The following is a 23,579-nucleotide window of genomic DNA, read 5'->3' on the forward strand; positions in this document are numbered from 1 at the left end:
TGAAGAAAAAAAAAATAATTAAAAATTATAATTTTAATATATTGCCTATCTTTATAAACTTAATATACCATTTATTTAATATTTAATTCATTAAAAATAAACTCCTATCTCTAGTTTGGTCAATAGCAGGAGTGTACCTAACCTCACCATTGAAAATCAAAAATTTATAATTCTCCAAACTATTTAAAATATTAACTTATAGAGCTTTATTAGTTGATTGCAGAAGCTGATCAACAGATAACCTTGCACTTCTTATAATTAGAGATTATTTGCTGGTTTAATACCATATTTCGCTTAAGAAACCTCTTTAAATAAACTGGATTTATCTTATTAAAGTTTTTAATAATTTACCAAATATTTTGTCCTTACCGTTGAGTGATACTTCAGAATGTCAAGGAAATATTCCGCTAAAAGCTTGTTCCTTCTGTTATCTAAGCAATCATAGAAAAAAACGCGTAATTCATGTTTTATTTAAAATCCCACAACTTCCACTATAAATGTTCAAAGCATTATTCAGTTTTCAAACACCAATGACCGCCTGAAAGAATAGCGGTTAGTATTGGGGTTGCCACATGATCTTATTATACGACCACGACAACTTGAATCTTACATATGTTGTGAGTGACCTTCGGCTTGTATTAGCCAGCTTAAACTCGTGTAAGGTAACATAAGTACTGTTCTTAAATGTGTCTGCAATATAAATGTACACCTTTGAAAAAGATTTTATTGGAACCCAATATCGAGCAAAACTGTGTTTCACTGGTCCTATGACTGCTAATCGAGATGGGAGTTTTTTCATTAGACACCAACATTCACTCATACCTCTCCACTCAATCGCACAGTGCCTATAAACCTAGATAGATGACACTGTAGCATAGTGCGCTCTATGTGTAAACTATGATTCCATCTCAATACTCTTATTTGGCGTGAACTAAAAATAACTAATATATTTAGTCTTTGATATCTATATATATCTCATATATTTAATAACAGCTAACATCAGAACTGGACAAAAAAGTTCAAAAAAAAAATTTCCTAAAAATATCACTGAAATCAAGCAGAACTGCTATTAATATTATTTCCTTCATCTATTTACAAAATATTTATATATTATTATTATTACAATGTATTTATATATTATACTTTGAGTAAATACATCTCTCTTAGTAAGAGCATCGAGAGGAGAAACTACTCACTAATAACACCAAAAATAGGCAAAACTTATAGATTTATTCTGAGAGATTGTTGACAAATTTTTTATAACACTATTATAGATGCGCTAATGATAAAGATAACGTTGACTTTTTTTCTTTCAAAATATAATCAATTTTGAAATAAAATTCAATAGTAAAGCATTTTAATTATTATATATATACACTAAATGTTTCTTAAAAGCTACCATATAACAATTAAAAAATCATTTCTATTTATTTTATAAATATCAAAATATTGTATTAAAAAATATTGTAAATAAAAATATTATATAAATATCAAAATAAATATTAATTTAAAAAAAATATTGTTAGTATCGATTACAGCCTACTTTTGTCTCTAGTGCATTTGTCTGCCTGCAATAACAATTATTCCAAATCCCTATGTAATATAAATCCATATCCATTTTAATCACCTATTTGGTAACGCAAAAGTTCATTGCACTCACGAAAATATATTCGAAAAATAATTCGCATTTTAAAAATTTTTACAATTTTTACCTCGGTTTTTTTTTTTTGTGTTGCCACATTTTCACAATTTCATTCAATTTTGCAGCTTACCTTCTTAACGGCATTTAAAATTCCAAAGGGACGTGGACGTTCGTAGCGCAATGCAGTTCCATGGCAATAATCGAATTTTGCCGCTGAAAAAGCCAATATTTCGCAGTTTTTGGGCATATTTTTTACCTTTTCTGCAATTTATTAAATTTTTTACGGACATAATTCAAGGGAATTGATAGTGTGCCAGTCCTGATATCGATATGAAAAATTTTTTGTAATTTTTTTTTTTGCTTTAGTGTGCTGATGAAGCCAGCAAATTTAATATATTTATTAATATATATTCGTGAACAATTTTTTATATTATAAATTAGCAGGAAATTATAAAGCTGCTATGCATTAAATTGTGATATGATAAAACCATTATAATTAATACTTCTAATAGCTTTCCATACCGCCTCCAATCTGGGTAGAATAGACTTCTATGATAGCACCATCGTTCATATTCATTGTGAATGGGGTAGCTTCATTTTTTAGGCGTTCGCCCATATAAAAAAATCTATGGTTTTCCGGTATTATTGCCTAGATATGTATACAAGATTTATTATTAAGAAAATGAAATATTTACTGATTAACTTACCATTTTTCTACAATATACTTTAATGATATCGCCGAACGTGATACATTTGGGTACTTGAATTTTCATTACATAGTTATAGACTCCCAAAACAGTTAAAGTAACTGGATCATTCTAAAACAAATATATTAAAATGCAAATATGCATTAATTGGTTTAGTAAATAAATATATACATCTGTGATTAAATACAAATTTAATATTAGTGACATACATTAATCTACAACAATTTAATATATTGTTATAATGTATATATGTTAAAGCTTTTGGTTGGCACATACATAAGAAAGTGGATATTAATTAACAAACTTTTTTGATAAAATCAATTATTCTACGCTATATATCGCTATATGTATTTGGCTTCATTCATCGGGTATTTAAGTTGAAAGTTTTAAATAAAAAACAAAAACAATTAGAAACCCCAACCTGTGAGCCTAGCTGTCAAGTGGCGTAAATACATTTTGTTTGTGTAATCAATAAAAAAATTTAAAACTATAAAAGTGGATATTTGAAGAAGCAAACCATACCGGCACATAGTGCACTAGCATAAATAATCAGTATAGCCGATTTTACCAAAAACCGAGGTGAGAATGCGAAACCTAGGAAACTATCAATGAATAAAAGTGCCAGCGAGGAGCCGCTATTTCACCATAAAAACAAAACAACGGCAAGACAGAAGTGTGCCAGGCGTACCTGGTTATTCGTTCTTAAATAACTTAATATAAAGGACCAAGTGTAAGTCATCAATACCGTTTTTGCGTTTCTAATAAAATTAAATTAAGCTAATTTATATAGTAATACAGTGCAGATAAAACAATGTTAAATCGAATGGCATATTCTAGTTAATATCACAAACAATTACATTTTAAATAACATTAAAAAAACAACTATTTCACAATAATAGAAACAAATTTTTAAAAATAATTCGTATTACAAAAAACATGACTAAAATATAGCCGCGTCGTATTGTCGACATCAATTGGAAGTTTTTTTCCAATATATTTTTTCTAATAGAAACTAATAAACTGATTCGTTCAACTTACCACCAATTCAAGTACCCGTACTTTTTTTCCTTCTCGTATTGCTATACCTAGTTTGAATTTTTGTTCAAAATTAAATTTATCCATAGCTTTAGTCACTTTGTCTGTTACGCTTAAAACACCACAAGCACTAAAACCGAGTGTAGTCGAAGCGGGACAATTAAGGAGAGTAATCGATTACTATTTATCGACTAATGAATACATATTTTCATAAATGATCAAGGTTTGTTCGGAAAATAAGTCCATTTCAATTGACATTATGATTGACATGGAAGACAACATTAGCGTACAATGTAACAGCAGCTTAAAGGTATATTCTGTAATTGTAATCTCATCACGTCTTTTCATACTTGTAAGTACCATTATTTCATAAACTTCACGACTATTGTCCTAATCAGTTCCAAATTGGAAGCAAAATTTTCTTGTAACTTCTTTTATAAAATAATAAGTCGTATTTCGAAAGAAAAAATAGAGAAATATATTTTTTATAGGATGTATAAGTCCATGGGGTTTAAAAAATATTCATATTAGACTAATTTTTAAAACGCCACATCTAGAATTATATATATATAAATTAATTGCATTTAAAAAATAATCGTTTGATTATTTTATAAATATTTGAAACAATTAAAATTGTTATTATTGTTTTTTAAAAATATACATCAAAAATTTTAATTTTTTCTTTATGAACCAATAATAAAACTTATCAAGTTTTACTTTAGAATAAAAAATTTTAAAATGGCATTATTTTTCGAAGCGATTTTAACAAAATTCATAAAATATCGCTAAATGATATCCTAAAAAATATTCTACGAAGGAATTTTATTTTTTATATTTGTAATTTGAAATTACCATTTAATTTTACTCAAAATCGAAATTTGCAAAATACCATTTTACATTATAGAAGTATTTTGAAAAAAAAAAATAAACTAATCGCGCATATCACATTCAATACATGTTTCGAAACCTAAAACTCTGTCGAAATAAATATTTTTATCGCCAGACAAATATTAATTGACGATAGGAAGGTTCAACAAAAATTTTATGAATTTTATTATAACAAATAGATGGAAATGAGATGATGTTGTGAAATAGAAGTAAATCAATCAAAAAATATATGTATATATGCACTTAAATACCTAAAAAATAACTTTATGTGCATCTTCTCAATTAACTACTAATTAGTTGTGCCGTAAGAAATCCATTTTATTATAAAAAGCAATGTATTTACTTACCTCTACCAAATTAAAAATGAAGAAAAACATCGTAAAATCCAATTGAATTTTCATCGTGAGCGTAGGGGAAATTTCATATCAATTGATACATGCATTGTGTAATTGCATTTTCTTTGTTTCTGTGCGAACTAATCAAGCTGAATTTCTATTTTCATGCTATTTTATTTGTTTATATTCTACTATATCATAACAAATGACATGTACTGCGTTCTGCCATTTATTTTCTACTTTCATTACGTCTACGACAATTAATTCAGCCTTAACCCTTTAGGTACCAATTTTTTTTTTGAAAAATTTAATGGTTATTGTTGGTTATTCATGTATTTAAATTTGTAGGCTCCGCAAAATATTAAGTTTCTTATGGTATCATTGTAATAATAACTGACACTATCACAGCCAGTAAATATTACGCTACCTTAAGGCATTCTTCGACACTGAAAGGTAAGATAAGCTATTTGAAGGAATTGAGTTGATTTGTGCAAAATAAATGATTTCTTTATCAAAACAAGGTGCTTAAAAAGAACTTGTTATAAATAAAATGAATATTGTCTTTTACATTTGATATTACCAAAATTGAAAAAACTGTATAAATCCATGAATAAACAAGAATAAAGATAACAATATTATGCAAAAATACATTAATTATCCACAAAAAAGTGTAAATTCACATATCAAAAAATGACTCAAATTTCATAACAAAAAGAACAAAATAAATAATTAAATAAAAAAAATAAAAAATAAGTAACAAAAACAAATGCAAATATAAAAGTAATAACAGCAGATAAAAGCAAAACAAAGCCATAAACATCAACAACAGCAATAGCAACATTTTATTTGCATTTTAAGTCCAACATTGCCATACCAATAAGCCAACTCGTTCGTATGAGCTCAAGTACAAGTGCACGCTGTGGTGTTGTGTGGTGTGGGAAAGCAAAAATGAATAAATTCATGCAACAACAATCTTCGTGCATTGCTACGAAAACAGTTTATTTATGCTTCGGTAAGAGAGGAACAACAACTACAAGATCTACTCTATCAACACAGCCAACTTGATTGCAACTTTTTTCGTTTTTTGTTATGTTGACGTAAGCGATGACGTTAATGGTTACGTTTTATGTTAACTGCACAGCACAGCAGCATAGTTGAGCGGCCTTTTAATTACATTTTTAGTGCCTGTGTGGGATTTTCTATTCTTCTCTCCTTGCGAATGATGCAAATTGCATGAGCAGAATGCAATGAAAGAAAGAAAATGAAATATCTACAAAATTTGCAAATATAATCTCGACTAAAGTAGGAAAGAAGTTAAAAAGCATTTAGAATATTTTGAAAAAGGAAATACCGGGATAAAATATACGGGAATAACTTAATAATATTCAAAAGTAATATAATTTTCCTTTTCTTATAATCACGTTTAGCCACGATTTTTATAATGAAATTTATATTGAGTTTATGTAAGTGTAATTGTGCTTACTGAGATAAAATATTATTTCAATATATACTAAATTACGATGAAAATTTTATACAAGAATTTTTTATGCTAATGTAAATACTTAATTATTCACAAAAGATTAATACCATGTTTGCCTTACAGAATAAAAGGTTTCAGATACTACCTCTTCTAACCTATTTCCACATCCATTCTAACCCATGTATGTGTATTGCTATCCAATTCAGTTTTCTGCTCTACGAGTCCCCTCGGGATCATTAAACTCACAACTTGGACTCAAGTTCGCACGATCTTTATGCTTTATTTGCAACTTTATGCTTTATTTGTTTACACAAAGCGATCGAGAATCTCTAAAGAAAAGTAGGAATTATAAATGATAGGAAAGGACTTTAGAATAACTCCAAAAAAATCTTTTCTTATTTCAGGCATCAATATTAATTGAAATGTAAAACGAAATTATTAAAATCAACACCAGCCGACTATAATTAAAATAAAGATATTATTATTAGGAATGCACCCCGATTTAAAAGATCTATTGTGCGCCGACAGGCCCAACTTAAACAATTCTAGACTATTTATAAATCTCGTAATTACTCAGGGCTTAATTTTACCTATTTTATTTTGGCCTAAGATACCGCTTCCAAGGTGTTTGAGTCTACGTCTTGCTGGGCGGTTGCTTAGAATATGTTCTGATGTTTCCTTCTCCTCATAATAGAGTCGACAGGTATCACTTATATATCAAATAAAGATATATAAACATTGGTTGTCCATAGCTTTAGTAAAGTAAGCTGCCAAAAAATTTTTACTGTTAATACTATATCTTATCTCCACTTATTTCAACAAACTTCGAAACATTCCAATCATTAATTCAAAGTATATTTTCAAAAATATGTAAATGTTTAAATATTAACCATAAGGGAATGATTAAAATAAATATTGGGTTGATGAATAAAAGTTGTACATAAATTCTTATCAAACTGATTTCAAATGCATATTTAAACTACAGTCTCTCGCAACAGTGATTGACGACTATCATTGGAGTCCACGTATATGGAAAAGTAGTCGTAGTCAACGATAGCAGTTTAGACGTGCCCAGTATACAGAAATGCATTTCTAGCTTTTTGTTATTATAGTCAAACAGTGCATTAAGCATAATCCACATTTAAATAATATTCTAGCAAAAAATATTTCTCAGTCAAAACCTTTCTGATTTTTTCTTATGTGCTTTAATTATTTTAAACCTGCACAATTACAATGTTTAGTTACAAGGTTTATATATATATATATATTTAAAATTATATATAATCAAAAAGAAAAACTAATGAATTATGTATAATTATAAAAGGCAATTCAAATAAAATAATGTTAATCGAATTAATATTAAATGTAATGCTTTGTCGAAATATATATATTAATATATAAGATAAATATATAAGATAACATATAAAATAAGTATATAAACAAACTGATCAGTTTTATACACATTTTTTTTTAATATTTTTCAATGAGAATCTTCCTCTGGTTTATTTAAGATTTATATCTTATATGCAACTCTTATTTTAAAGCTGCATCAATTACAATGTATAGATACAAGCTGTTCAAGCCTAAAAACGTTAAATTATGTAAGTCAATTCTGAATAACAAAATAATATAAATCAATTATTACATTCAATGTAATTCTTCAGAAATACATAAAATAAATTAATAACAAAAAGATCAGTTTAAATAAAACCTAATTCGGAGAGTTGTTTTAATAAAACTGGACATTCGACTTCATAGAATTTGTCACACTTTTTAACTGTTTGTACATACAATTTTTGACAATCGACTACCATATCCTCCAACTTATCTACGAGATTTGAACTAAGTTGATCAGGTAAACCTATAAAGTTTAAATATTAACATTTAATCAATATAATATCAGGACATGTAGAATAATTACCTGCCAGCTTACACAAACTTGTTGAGTTAACACCAGTTAAACCCAAAGGATATCGACGTATATCCCCTATCTTAACAAAGCCTTGATTGATAAAGTCTATGTACTCAACTTTAAATTCATTGCCATATGCACCAATCACCTTAGCCCGATACCACTCTTCTTGAAACAGAGCTAAGCAGTACTCATTTAAACTAAAAGTTAGTTATCAATAAAATTTAGAAATAAATTATATTATAATATTCACTTACACTGGCTTATAGGGCTGTCCACCTTTGTCCATTTTTGTCAAAAACATTTGCATGTTAATAAAAGAAACATAATCTTTGGCAGGAATACAGGCAAAAAGTCCCTCTCTAATGCAACTAGTGTCAATTACACACGCCAGAAAATTAGTACAATTTTCATCTAATTTTTTTATCTCAAAGGGCTGCAAAATATAAATATTTAAGTTTTAATAATTAAAATATATAATTTTTATTTGCTATTAACTTACTGGTTTGAGAACGGGAGCATTAGTGCTATTAGTGTTATTAAATTGACGCTCTTGTTGACTGGCATCATTGTGCCCTCGATTGGTCTGATAGCTAGGGTAGTTTCTTTGTGTACTTTCAGAATAATTTTGTGGATTTTGCTTTTGGTTTTCATTGCTCTGTTGTGGAATTTTGGAATTGGATATATTTCGGCTATCAGGACGTTGCTGTTGTGGCATATCATGTTGAGATTTGCGATTATGCGACTGACGGCTTTCATTTCCACTACGGCGATCATTGGTATTATCTTGAGAAACCGAATTTAAAATCTGATCAGTCACAATTTTATTTTGGTCCTGTTGGCCATTATAATTACGTTGTTGTTGTTGTTGACCATCGTTATTACGCAATTGTTGGCCATTGTTATTACGTTGTTGTTGTTGTTGCTGATCATCGTTATTGCGCTGTTGTTGGATGTTATTAATATGTGGTTCTTGACCATCTTCAACTCGTTGTTGACCGTTATTACGTTGACGTTGTCCATCATTATTCTGCTGTTGTTGCCCAAGGTACTTGCGTTGTTGTTGACCGCCTAAATTACGCTGTTGATATTTATCACTACCACGTGACACGTCATCGTTACATTGCTGCGGACCACGTTGTTTCTTTTCTTGTTGCTGATTAACTTTAAGATCTTTTAAACTCTTACCGCTACGGTCAGTGTATTGTAAGTCATAAGCGTCATAATTTTGTGAGCTTTTGTTACCAGAGTTGCCGTGCTGTTGATTTTCCTTCAAGGCACTATCTGAATTCTGTTGATTTACCCCTTTTAGGACATCGTTAGCTTGCCGATATGGCTCATTATTATCAAATTGTTCACCATGTTGTTGATCGTCATCACGTTTGAATTGATGTTGGTTACCATGACTAGATCGTTTTTTAGCATCATTATCTTGCTGTCCATCATGGTTAAATTGTTGTTTTTCTATCTTGCCATATTGACCTTTAGTTTTATGAAGTTGCGGATTTGCCTGTTCGCGTTGTAGAGAAATTCTGTCGACATCACTACTTTGTTTTGTGCCTCTTCTGGCGCGTCTACTTTTTTTGATATTTCTTTGTTTAAACTTATAAGAATTGTTAGCAGAACGTTTATCTTCTGCACACTTATTTTCCACACAACTACGTAGTTTTTGCCATGGATGTTCTACCGGCATTATTTCTTTATCAAATGCCTTTTTCAATATCAGCTTACTACACATTTTAAGAATTATATGTATTATCTTTTATTTTACATTTTTATTGTACTTACGGCATATTCCAGCATATATAACGATGAGAAGGCCAATCAAGTTTTTGGCACACGGCTGAACAATAATAATCGCCACACATCTGACAAACATAAGACGCAAATTTAGTGCACCTAACACAAGGCGACACATCTGCAGCGTCTTCAATGTTGTCAGTAAACATATTGACGATTACTTTGTAGTATAATTCCAAATTTGCAATTAATTTTTAAATTCTACTAAACTCCTACACTCCCGTAAAGTCCAGCGACGCAACAAAAACGGAAGTTTGTCAAAATGCGCGGAAAGGAAACTACAAATATAAAGTTTTCAAATTTGACACAATAAGAACAGGACTTCAACAGGGTTGTTATATCATATCATACATATTATTTTGAAAATTGAATTGGAAATTTATTTAATTTTAATATTACAAATAATAATAATAAGACAATGTTTTGTTTTCATATTTTTGATTTTTTTTAAGACAAAAATATGGACAAATAATACACACACTACGAATTTAGAACAAAAAAATGACTCCCTCTGATTTCATAGTAGCCATCTAAAAGCACAATGAACTTTGGATTGTAGAACAAGTTAGGCATACAAAAACTGCGTGTAACGCAATGATCTTAAGTGCTCGAAACAAACAAAACAGTTGTTGAATGTGCGTATGAGAGGGTTGTGATATAAGGTCTATTCCACGAGCTACTCGTAGTAACTTTGAGTAACACTGTGTATACACAAGTGCGTTTGACCAGCAAATTTTCGAGTAAATGAGAGGATCTGAGAGAGTGTAACATCCCTGTCGAAATTTGAAAATGTTATACAGTCTTTACTCGTACATTCTATTCCAAGTAACATTTGTGTCGTTGTGTGTATCAGCTGTTTTAGTTTGAATTTAAATTTTTGTATTGTTTATTTGCGCGGCACTAGTGTTCTCACCAGATCTTACACAAAGCTGTTCCATGAAAATCTGTTTAAAGAGATTAATTTGGCACTTTATTTGCGTTACGCTTTACTTGTGTTTTACTTGAGTTTTACTACTAGTAACTCGTGGAACAGACTTTATATCTATTAAAAACTTTTACAAAGAGCAAATTTTTAAAAGATTTAAGATGAAATAAATATAAAACTGAATATATAAAACCAACTCTATAAAAAGATGTTTTTATTTTTTATTTAATATTTTTACTTTTGAATGCAATTTGTGATTATATGTTATTATATTTTCTATTCGTACGTTTTGGCAATTGCACATTTAGTTGCCTCATTGAATTTGTGGATAATTGTATTGTTTTCACTTAATTAACTCGAATATTTTAATATGGTTATCACAATTAATTGCTAAACAATTAGCACATTAATTGCATAAAGTGCGTTAATTGAAATAGCGTTACCGTACTACCTGTTTAAATGAAAATATGTTGTAGAGAATTAATTTAATTTAATTAACTCATATAACTATAATATCTTAATAGACATTTATTTTAGAGTAAATATTTGTAAAATTCATATTTTATAATTTGACCTGACAACAACAACATAAAAGCTGTGATATTTTTAAAAAATAAAATATACTAAAGGAACTTATTAAATGCAAAATGAAACAAATTAAAAACTACTTCGACTCCTTGCGTTAGAACCAAACACAGAAGCTCCTCTTTAATTAAATGTTTATTTTCGATTTATCCATACCCTCAGTCCGAATGCAAAGTAATGAAATAAGTAAGATTAATGTTTTGAAGTTTGTTGAAGCGAAAGGCATCCAACACTTAAAGGTAGAATAACAGCAAAGTTTGCTCTTCTGATGAGCTACTTAACTTTTCATATCCTTAAAGCCATTTTGTGCTACTTTAACTCTTAAGGTGTTTTGCTGGAAAATATAAATAATTCGATTTCATGAACAATTTTATACAATATGAGTTAAGTTGAGAACTATGTACTTCTAATAAAACAATTTGTTAAATAAACTAAAAATATTTAATTTAGCTAAAAACTCTTATAAATCTTCCGCAATTACAAACATTGTCTTTAGTTTTTCATAAATCAACTTATCTTCAATATAAAAAGAAATTTAAACATATTTTTTTATTCAAATAATTTCAATAAACTTTGCAAAAACACATTTTTAAATAGTCCTTAATATTTACCTTTATCTACATTTAATTAGTTTACAAAATTATTGTAGTTAACAAAATAAAAATCTTACTTCTATATAAAACTATTACACTAAGCCATGTTCATTATTGCATTAATTATCCTTAATACTTTCCTAAGCATTTTATGCAAACCTAAAGAAAACGTTGTGTATAGTACGCAGTAAACTGTGGATTTTTTCCATTGTCCTTTGGCGATGCTTAAGGCAAACAATTTAGATGAAAATCTAAAATTAAAATTTGTGCAAACCAATGAAAAGGAATTTGCACTTAACAACTTTTTACTTATTTTGGGCTGTTTTAACCTATCAACATGGCCCGCAGTGCCCAACAAATACTAGATTTTTTCTTTGATTCTAATCACTAGGACAAATCTGATCCGAAATTCATAGTCACGCTAAATGCTTTCGATTAATAAATTGTCAGGCATAGGAATATAGGAATAGTTTAAGTTCGGAAAACTTTCGTTCAATAATGTGAGTTTTTCTTCTGAAAATACATAAGCCAGTACAACTGGCGACTGACAAAAGGCTAATTTTGTTGTGATTTTCTTTTCATTGTAGACTCCTCTGAATATCCTGAACGCTTAAACGAAATGTATTTTCCTCCTTTCTAGCAACAGACAACGACTTTGTTAAGTTTGTCTTATGACCATTAAAGCTGCTATTGTTTGCAGATATTTTATTTTTAATCTCTTTTCTGCAGAATTGCTTCAAAGAGAAACTTAAAATAAAACTTAATTAGAGTTTCAGTTGATAAGGAGATTTTAAAAGAATTAAAATTTGGAATTTCACAAAATATTCACAATTTCTGTTTATATAAAAAAGATATCTCAGCGTCCTGCTTCGAGTTTGGCAATGGAAAAAGAGTTTGGCGTTACTATCTGCGCTTCCATTAGAGTTATTGCTTCAACACCAAATGCAGTAAACTTCAAAGTTTGCGTATTTAATTAAATTCCAACGCAATTTGTTATATTATAACAATATTTAGAATCTAAAATATTATATTTTGAATAGTTTAATATTATACCCTAAGAACTTTATTGCTACACTAGACTGTATTATTTGTAGTTATTTATGCCATTAAAAAACCGAATAATCAGATTTGAGTTTCTTTACTTATAGTCAAACAGCAATCAAGTTCTTGTCCTATATCGCATCTATGAACAAAATCAATAGAAGTAACCCTACATTATTTATTTGAATACTAGAACATAGAAGATCTTAATTTCTACATCACATTTGTTATCTACATGAACTTAAACTACATACCTATACATATCTATAGTACTATGATGTACTAATATTACTATAAAATCACAAGAATAAGATAGTAAAATGAGATCAGTTTCCTTTACCAAAACTGTACATATTAAGTTGTAAAATGAAAGCAACTTCACCAAAACTAAACAAATCTAGCCACAAATTAATCTATCTACGAGTACAAAAAGCAATTAATTAACTTATATAAAACATATCGGTCACATTTTCGCTCTTATATTTGAGCATTACCGGATAGACAAGCAATATGAATTTTAATGACTTCTAACTATTGATTTTTCGGTCTACGCCGGAAGAATAACGAAGAATTGTGAATAAGATTTTGTACAGAGAATTAGTTTAAAAAAAACTGTTCTATATTTCTTGAAAAAATTAGCTACGGAGACCTCCTATAAATTATTACACACTTAATATCGAAAGCATTTTAAAAGAGATTTTCTTTCTTTATACTTTATACTCTTTATCATCCAAGACCACTGATGATGGGTATTTGGCAATACTCGAAACAGCTGTATGGTCAGCCAAAAATTTAATTAATTAAAATAAAATAAAAAAAAAAATTTTTTTTGTTGTATTTCACTACTGTTCGAAAAAACCTCTTTATAAATATTTATTTAAATAATTACTTTCAGTATTTTGAAATTGAACTTATGTTATTTATGTAGCACAATGGATTTATAGGCCTAAGTGGATCCCTCTAGGATCGCTGGTATAACCTAACCTATGTTTGTTATATACAAGAGTAAGTGTTATTCTGCAATTCTACTTTTTCATAGCTGTAGTAAAGTAGAAAGTAGTTCCAAAAAGAAAAAGGAAGTTGTGGAATATATTGATGCCTAAAATGCTATTTAGTGTCAGATCCTGTAATTGGTCAAAATCCTTAAGAAAGGATTTTAGGATTTAGGGGGCTCCTAAAGTATTGAGTCGCCGCCGTGCATGAGCTGTGCAAAAACATAGTAGATGAGAAGCACTCTCGTCGTCTTCACCACAACTGCGGCAGATTTATGACCTAATCTTCTAGCATGGTTCCCTAGTTTACAGTGACCTATAATTAAACCCACCAAAAGACTGATATATCTACGGGATAACTCAATTAAAATTTTGGATTTCCTTTTAGCGGCGTGTGCCTGCATATCATTGAGTCTTCCCAACTTCTATTTAATGTGTTATTAAGTTATGATTAATATGTTATGGCTATATTACGAAGATATGTATTTGCGTTCTGATCTTATATGAATTGACCTTTAAGTATCTTCACTGTTGTATTTTGAATGAGTTAAATTCATTAAACAACTGGATTGTAACTGGATTGTTTTTTCTTTTTCAAGTATATAAATTAAAAGGTTTAGAAATTTAGGTCTTTCCATATAGTATATCTGCAAGTACCGAACAATGTTTGCTATAATTCTCAATAGTTAATATATGCTCTTATAAAATTTTGTTTACAGATAAGCAGAAATCTAATGTTAAATTACCTGATTAGAATGAAAATTAATTATTTAAATAGTTTTTAATTAAGAAATTCTAAATACTTTAATTCTAAATAGAGAATTTTTTAAAAACATAAAAATACAAAAATGGATAATAATTATTATTCAGAAATATGTCATTTCTACTCACGCTGTGTTATTAAAAAGTTATAAAAATGTTCCATTCAGATACTTTATTATTAAATTCACGTCACATCAATTTATCTGTGCTACATCAGTAAGTAACTACATTAAACTAAGTGCAAATAGGTCAACTAAGTCAAATTAGTTTTGACATTTTTCAGTATCAATTTGAGTTAAAGCATTTCTATGACTCTATGTTATCCATCAATTAAAATTTTTAATGCAATTAGTTGTTATGGTCTCATCCACTGAAAGTATCTAATTTTTATAACATATTAGGGCTATAAAAAATTAATTTAATTACGCTATTAAGAATTATTTTGGCTACATTATATGATAAAGATATTTAAAACATAGATAAAGATGTGTCTTTAAAATGATTAATAATCAAAAATTAATATTAAGTATAACAGAATTATTTAATTAATAATTTGTATATAAAATATTTGTTTTCTTTTCAGTTCATACTTTTTTTTTTGGTATTTTTTTAAAATTTCCTCTTACATAAAGTTCAAATTTTATGTGTGTCCTGGATATGCATTCAGCAGGTGACATCTCCATAACTCTTAGATTGAGTGGAAAATAAAATTTATATGTAAAAAGTTTCTGAACATAAAAATCAATCAATATAGAGCTAAACATGTTTAGTACTAATGTGGACTTTATTACACATTGAAAGAGTAAGCACATATGTTAAAGGACTTGTTGTGCTAGAGCAGTGTTTCGCAAACTATGCTCGGTGGATCACTCAGAGCTCCACAAAAGAATTCCCAATGCACCGCAAAAAAGCAAAATATATGGTGTTTGTATATGCAGTTTGTAATCGCGATATAAAATTTACTGTTCCAATATGAAAAGTGCTGCGTGCCGGAAAAAGTTTGAGGAACTCTGTATACGAGTGCAAATAAAATATAAAACACAAAAATCTGTCTAAAATCACAGAAAAATATTGGTTTTTCTTTTTAGTTGAAACACATGCATACTCTCATAAAGGAAACGACTTACATAAAGAGACATAAGGAACATTAAGGAGTACATTTTATGGCCAGATACTCCTGTTTACGTGTACCTCGTATACAATACAAACACCTATTTTCACCTGAACCATTTGTTTACTGTCATTGCATTCATTTCCGGACTTGAATTTGTTAAAGGCGACAGTAAGTGCGTGCGTTGATGTTTTTCATCAGTATTTACAGAGTCTTACTTAATAAATAAGAGGAAAGCAAATAAGTAAGGCAATAATTCAAAGAAAAAGAGCTTCTCTCAGAGAATATCCCTGATTTCATCAAATTTATTTTAATGTATTGAGTTGATTTAAGACTTGTTTTATTACTATTATCATTTTTTTTATTTACATCTTCATCAACAATTTAATTAAATAAATTCGTTTTTCTTTATTTGCAGTTTGCTTCGCTGGTCCACATGAGAAACGTCTACTACATTCACTTTTGGACAACTACAACAGCCTGGAAAGGCCTGTAGTCAACGAATCCGATCCATTACAGTTAAGTTTCGGCTTAACGCTTATGCAAATCATTGATGTGGTAAGTAAATATTTCCTTAATTTAATTACAGTTTGTTTAAAGATATAAGATATGCTCAACACTTATTTGATATACTTACTTCATCAATGTATTTACATTGCAATTAGTTAAATAAAAAGTTGATACATACGTATGACCCGCATTTGTTGAATTATCTTAATTAAATGTGGAATTAATGTTATGTTAAAATAGAATGGTGACGGTAACACCTGTTAAATAGAGTATGCAGCTAACAGTTTCTATTAAATAGTAAATAAACTGTTGCAAATGAAATAGATTTTCTGAATTACAATAAAAAAATTATATCATTTATTAATTACAGTGAAACTTCCATTACTCGAAATCCAATTTTGCAAAGAAAAAGTTCGACTTATGGAGACTTCGAGTTAGAGAATTTTTTTATTTTTTTTATTTTTGAAACTAGAATAATATTTCAAGATTTTTACTTATTTTCAATCAAATAAAGCACAGAAGTTATAGTGAAGTAAAATATTCAGAAATTTGTGTTAGGGTTATTTTCAGTAAAAAGAGATTCCACTTTATTCATACTCTTATCACTATCACTTGTAGTATCATTCGTTTGCAAATATAAATTCAGAATTTTTAATGAGTCTTCTACTTCATTTTTGAAAGGCTGATAAACAATTACATCCACCCAAACCTCATCATCACTTTCCGTTGCGCTTAGAATTGGATCCACTAACTCAAAGATATAATGTTCCATAATATCGTCATCTGTAAGAAAGCTTGATGTACAAATTTCATTGTCAAGTTCAATATAATCGTTAAGAGTAGCATTGGAAGTTATTTTATTTACTTTAAACCATGTTGCCACGACTGGCATTTGCATAAAGAAGCAGCATAAAAAAAGGAAAATCAAACATTTGGTTTGGAAAAAGGGACTTCATTAAAACCATTTATGAATTCGTAATAAATACAAAATTTCGACTTATAGAATGCACTTTTCCACATTCCTATTGGCACGTGACAATATTTTTATTCGAGTTATAGAAAAATTTCGAGTTATAGAGAAATTCAAGTTATAGAAGTTTGAGTTATGGAAGCAGAATTATATGTAATTTGCTCTCTAAAACCTTGGTGCACTAATTTTGGTTCAAACCATAGAAAATTGGAGTTATAGAAGTTTGAGTTATGGAAGTTTGACTGTAATTGAATTTCGGATTGTCCATATAGCTGTTTGTTGTTAGAGAGATTTCGCAAAGTAGTGCACTACAACAACAAAAATTGTTATTTGTTGTTGTAATTCACAACTATTAAAGAAAAAAAATTCTCTATTAGAACAGTATATTAAAAAACATGGTTTCTGTCGTAATAATTGATTTTAACAATTAAAATATGTTTTCATTGAGTAGAATTTTTTATGGCTACATAAAGCAAACTATTTATTTAATATATAAAAAGGTTTTCCTAACATTTCAATATAAAAATTATTTTCAATTAATTAATTTATTCCCTTGGCTTTACTAGATTCCTTGCAGTTTATAAATTTTGTTTCCTTATAGTATTTTTGTCTTAAAATACACCCTCATGGCTTTCAAATTTATAACTTTAATCAATTAAGTAGATTCAGTACCTGTTCTCTTGAAATTTTACTCTGTACTTATTGAGACAAAATTGCAGAAATGTATAATATTAATGACATTCCATCCCCAAAAATTTAATAGATTAAGTAATACAAATTTACTTTTCTTTTCGTGTTTGAAGAAAGTTTCCCAAAGTACATAAGCCTAACGTGAATTTATTTATCCTTTAATGACAAGTACCTTTATAGTATTGGAATAAATACGAGCAGTACTGACTACTTAAAAGAAAAATATTTTTATACTTTGAATAATTCAAGCGTGTCCTTAATATAGTCCTTTAAATGAGGGATTTATGCCCTTATATTTACAATCAACTCAGGCAAAAGTTTGGGTATAGCAAATTTACAACTGCCGTAGGTAAGCAATTTGAGGCTTTATTTATGTATGAAGATTTTTCAACACCTTTAATATCAAAAATTGCTTAAGGATATTACAAGGTTATTTTTTTTTTTTGGGGATGTGTTCTCTTTGACAAACTCATGTTTGGAAATTATGCAGCCAAAAAAAAAACTTCATATGACAAAAAATTGCACACTGACGGAAGTAATAAAGTACGCAAGAACGGAACAGGAAAGGAAAAGGTTAGCTTTATTAGGCAATTACGGACAGAAATAAATTTCATGAATAGAAAAATATAAGGATAAATTATAGTTAGAATTCAGAAGTAACTTAATTTAATTTTACTTAAAGTAAAGCAGATATTCTTATCAAGTACTTCACCAGAGTTTATTTAAAATTCTTATTTCAATAAAAATTATAGAGATTAAATATACGTTTTTATATATAAAATTAAACTAAATAAATTTATTATTTAAAATTGTTAAATTTTATTAAGATATGTTATACTTCTTGCAAGCCATTAAATCTAACAAAATACAATATTAAAATTTATTTAATTAAATAAATTATGAAGTTAGATATGTTATACTTTTAAATATCCAAAAAGTCAGTTCGATTTAAAAAAACAATACAAGTTTTCTAATACTATTTATTATTATTGAAAAAGAAGGGATAGTGGACCGTGACCTAAAAGATCTATTGTGCTCCTTAGTCGGATTAGAGTGTCTCTTCAAGTCCTATTTTTTTTTTGAAAGACAATATAGAGGCTATCTAGTCTTGGATCCTTATGGTTTATGAAAAACCCTCCTAGGTGTTTCTTCCGCTTGTGCATCAGTCCCGGGTACTCCCCAAGCACATGTAATGCAGTTTCTCTGTCTTCTCTACAGTATTTGTAGTCTGAGTTGGATTGATCTCTAATTTTAATAAAATGTAGAAATGATTGAAACACTTTTCCTAGCTCAAATTCATTTATAAATTTAATAAAATTAAGAAAAAAAATTGGTCTACATTAAACAAAATTGCATCCACCAAAGTTATACATTTTTGATCAATAACTATTATTAATCGATTAGTTTTCTGTAAAACTAATCAACTATTAAACAAAATACTTAGACCACTTTGCCTTTGAAGAATATCTTTATTATTTTTAATTTGGATTTTAATCTTTTATGCCATATAACTCTAGGTTGAAGAAATTTTGCAATAATTCAAAAAATAATATAATTTCAATTCCCTTTAAACTTTTCACTAAATGTGGAACTGTATAAATGAATCTCAAGCCCAATTGCACCTTGGTATAAAATCTACCATCTACCATCTTTCAAGCTGTCACCTCCCGAATGATGAAGGTGTTAAAAAGTAAACGTTTCACTTCTCACTCGATGCAAGCACCTTGAGTGCAATGTCGAGGTTGAGGCTAATGGCGAAGAAGACAGAGGTGCAGCAGTAAAGCAAAGGTAAAGAATAAAGAAATGTGAGAATGCAGATGAGAGATAAATTGTGAAATATGTCAGTTTTGGGGGTTATCCCTCATATACGTACTGCGAAAAAAAATTTAAATTCTTTTTAAAAATAAAGCTTAAATTCATTGTTATTAAATTGAATGATCTATAGATTTAAAAATTAATAAAATATATATTTTATTCTATTTTTAATCGTTTACTTTTATTAATCCCTTCATTTGGGCTCTAAAAATCAAAAATATTTGCAATACTATGAAAACATATTTTCAAAAATATTTCAACTCTGTATCAGAGATAATAATTTTAATAATACAATAAGTATTAAGTTATAAAGTGGAGAACTAAATAGCACCGTGAAAAAAAAGTGATACGAACTACAGTTCCATTTTTCAGATTTTTCAGATATTATTTAATATTTATTGAATTTTGATATGAAACATCGGTAAATTAAATCACTTTTACATATTGTAACTCATACTTAATAAAAAGGAAAGGTCACGCACTTATTTACATTCGTATTTTGTTCATCATAAAGTGAGTTCATGTTCTCATGTCATGTCACTCACTCATCTGCTGTGTAAGCATTACTAGGGCCATCATCAATAGTAGCAGGAAAACATTCAACCGACTTTCCTCTTATTTACACGGTAGCCTGAATTTTCGTTGAATCTGTAATAGTGACATCCGACAAAAATTTTGGACTTTTCACAGATGAAATGAAATGTTGACACATACAAGTAAAACATGACAAATATGAAGCTCAACATTTTTTGTAACACAAAAATTGGGAAAAAATCACCAAAAACATGCTTCCAAAAATGTTAGTTCATCTAACTATGAAAGAGAAAAATACTTTTCAAATATTTGAGTTGAAAGCTCAATTTTTTGGAAAAGAAACATTTTCACCTTCACAATTTCAAAATTTAAAATTCAAAACTGAGAATCGAAATTTTCCATTTTAGACTTGCACAGGTATAAGTTCCTGTCATAATCCGCAAACATAACTGGCGTATGTCCTTTTTACAAATCTCATTCATAAACACATGGATGTGTATTTCACATGCAAGCATATATGCAAAAATGGTTTTCTATATGCATAATTCGAAATCATTTCTATAAAGATATACGAATAAAAAAACAAATGTTTATTCGACTAATTCATTAAACATATGTCTATCTACTTATATATTCATACACTCGTAGAAGAACAGAAATTGCCTTTCCGTGTCTTCGCTACCAAAAGGATGTCTTTTATTGTTGGAATTGCTTCTCTGCAACAATAAATAAATTAGTTTTGAATGAGTTTTGTTGCTTTTTGTTCTTCTCAAGTTTCATTGATTCACAAACATATCACGTATTTGATCTTTTGCTTTAATACTTGATTTATGTAATGTTATCATCACTTTCAGGAAAGGAAACATAAAGTTATGTTTATATTAATACGGATGTGCTAACACATCGGAGAGATTTTAATATCATTTGCGAATCAAATTTGGTTGACGTTAAGTTTTTGAATAACCAGAAAAATGTATTTTTAATGTTAGTAAATACTCATTTTTTATTTATTAATTTTGAAATTTATCAAAAAATGATTTATTTAAGTTTTCAGTTCTTAACATAAAGTTACAAAAATTATTTAAATAATGAATATGTTTTGTACGTTCCTAGTCTTCGCAAAATGCTTTATGTTAATATATGTACCTTCCAATTCCAGGATTTCCTAAAACTATATAATTTTATTATATTACATACATAATATAAATATTTTAAGAACTTATAAAACATTTGTAGATTGTTTTCATACAATTTTTCCCCACTTTTCGTACGATCATCATCAGTAGTTGTAACATCTATTGCAGTAGTCATCAGTCTATTGCTGCTCTTAAAATGTTGTTAGTAACTCCATTACTTGCCATTTTTCACAACAAACTTCTGTTATTTCTCGGTTTTTTATTACCGAGAACTTACAAAATATCATCTCTCCCTAGAAATAAAAATAGGAATAAACGGGGAACCAGCTTCCAACGGAGCGGAACCAGACGACCAGATTTATCTTTTGTGCTGCAACAGACCCTAACCGAACAGAAGACACTCCGCTTTCCGAATGAGTGCCAGAATGTCAGCCGTTGTCCTCCTCCATCATCTCTCTCTGAAAGATGATAAGACTTCTTCCTTCCTTCCTTGAAATTCACTGGATTTGCTTTCAAAATTCTATTATTGTATATTCTTATATGCCATAATTGCTAGTTCAACCTATTTCATTGAAACAATTTTAATAAATATATGTTATGGCATCTACTGCATCCTCTAACTGATCATATTCATTATTAAATCAAACGGATTATTCATTATTTTCACATATTGCACTATATGCCTTTCGGAAAAAAATCTTGCACAGACTTTTAAAGCGAATAGGCACCAAATTTTTTTTCTATTATTAACCTTCGTACTTTGACATAGACTACTTGCGTTATTCGCTGATATTATTAAATAATATCTATCAAATTAAAAATTGAACTATGAATCGTATTTGGTTAATGGAGACTGAGATGTATTTTAAATTTTTTTTTAAATTTTTTAAATATTTTTAGTTCACTATAATTTTTTTTTTTAATTTTAAAATATACGTACAGTTTTAATTCGTTACAACACAGAAGCAAAACACTAACAATTTTTGTTCCAACTTGTAAAAAGTAACTCTGAAATCAAATTTGTAAAATAAACCTTTTCAGAACTGTTTTTCAAGTTACTCAGAAGAACTTTAAAATAAAAATTACTCATACGCCACCGTAAACCAAAAATTGTTGCACATATGCGTCAACACGTTTTCACTGTTAATTTAAATTTATTCATTTTTTGTGCACATGTGCCCATAACCTGAGCAGACTCTCTCACTCCAAGCCAAACTGTCTGAACCCACATATGTTATCTGAGCTCCTGCAGTTATTAAAATAATTTTGCAACAATTTTTTAAAATGTCATAAAATTTTATACCACACTTAACCGACTTTACGTGGTATAAAAAAAAGTACATCAATTTTATTTTAAGCTATATTTAGACAATATATATTTTTAGTTTAAAGAGGAATATATATATTTAATTATAATTATAAGATATAAATACATCTTACGAGACAGATGATTATTGTAAAAAATTTATATATTAAAAGTGATTTTCCGTAGTAAATGGTAAAGATTATATTAGTTAGAAAAAAGTTTATTGATTATAATATGTGATTAACTATACTATCATCTGAATAATATGGGTTTATCTAAGGTGACAAAATATCATCCCTATCTATTAGTGGATGAGATCCATTAACATTTTTTGTAACGCAGTAACTTAGTTTAAGCTGACTTTTCTAACTGGAAATGTATAAAACTTCTAGTCAAATTTTTTGTAGTTCGTCTGCTTTGGTTTAGGCTAAGAAAAAAATATTCGCGTGGAACCTTCTGATCACAACTAATTTAGGGAACTTTTTAGAGAAGAGTTCTTACGTCTTTGCCAGTAAGAAGTTACGACTTCTATTCACATTTTTGCACTTGTATGACCTGACACTCAACCAGCAAAAATGTACGAAATAAGAGCAAAATCACCTTGCAATATATAAGATAAGAACCTCCACAATAAGAAATATTTTGGATTCTCTTCAAAATTTCTATTCAGTCTTCTAGGCAACAATTATTAGTTATTATTTATATTCGCAGCATTCTAGTACGTTCGTCCTTTAAATAGCAATTTAACTGACACTAAAAAGTATGCTTCCTTTCGATAAGGGTCGGTTGTTGCACAAAATATATATTATA

General features: G+C 28.6%; 3 protein-coding genes across 3 annotated transcripts in view; 1 reads left to right on the top strand and 2 right to left on the bottom strand.

Annotated features, from left to right (window-relative positions):
- LOC119667551 overlaps positions 1–23,579 on the top strand; it is a 47,087-nt gene that overhangs the window by 17,727 nt on the left and 5,781 nt on the right. Inside the window, exon 2 of the mRNA XM_038076855.1 lies at positions 16,227–16,366. Coding sequence (XP_037932783.1) covers positions 16,227–16,366 — 140 coding nt within the window. The remainder of the gene's footprint in view (positions 1–16,226; positions 16,367–23,579) is intronic.
- Positions 2,062–3,589, bottom strand: LOC119672441 (small ubiquitin-related modifier 5-like). Its single transcript, XM_038083489.1, has 3 exons — positions 3,388–3,589; positions 2,350–2,460; positions 2,062–2,291 (listed from the first exon to the last, which is right to left on the bottom strand). Exons 1-3 carry the CDS (start codon positions 3,469–3,471, stop codon positions 2,148–2,150), a joined length of 339 nt encoding a protein of 112 aa, XP_037939417.1. The 5' UTR covers positions 3,472–3,589; the 3' UTR covers positions 2,062–2,147.
- On the bottom strand, positions 7,787–10,098 carry LOC119672440 (serine/threonine-protein kinase pakD-like). Its single transcript, XM_038083487.1, has 5 exons — positions 9,788–10,098; positions 8,502–9,729; positions 8,257–8,435; positions 8,009–8,199; positions 7,787–7,948 (listed from the first exon to the last, which is right to left on the bottom strand). Exons 1-5 carry the CDS (start codon positions 9,946–9,948, stop codon positions 7,788–7,790), a joined length of 1,920 nt encoding a protein of 639 aa, XP_037939415.1. The 5' UTR covers positions 9,949–10,098; the 3' UTR covers position 7,787.

Source organism: Teleopsis dalmanni, chromosome 1, assembly GCF_002237135.1.
Source record: "Teleopsis dalmanni isolate 2A chromosome 1, ASM223713v2, whole genome shotgun sequence".
Classification (NCBI taxonomy): domain Eukaryota; kingdom Metazoa; phylum Arthropoda; class Insecta; order Diptera; family Diopsidae; genus Teleopsis; species Teleopsis dalmanni.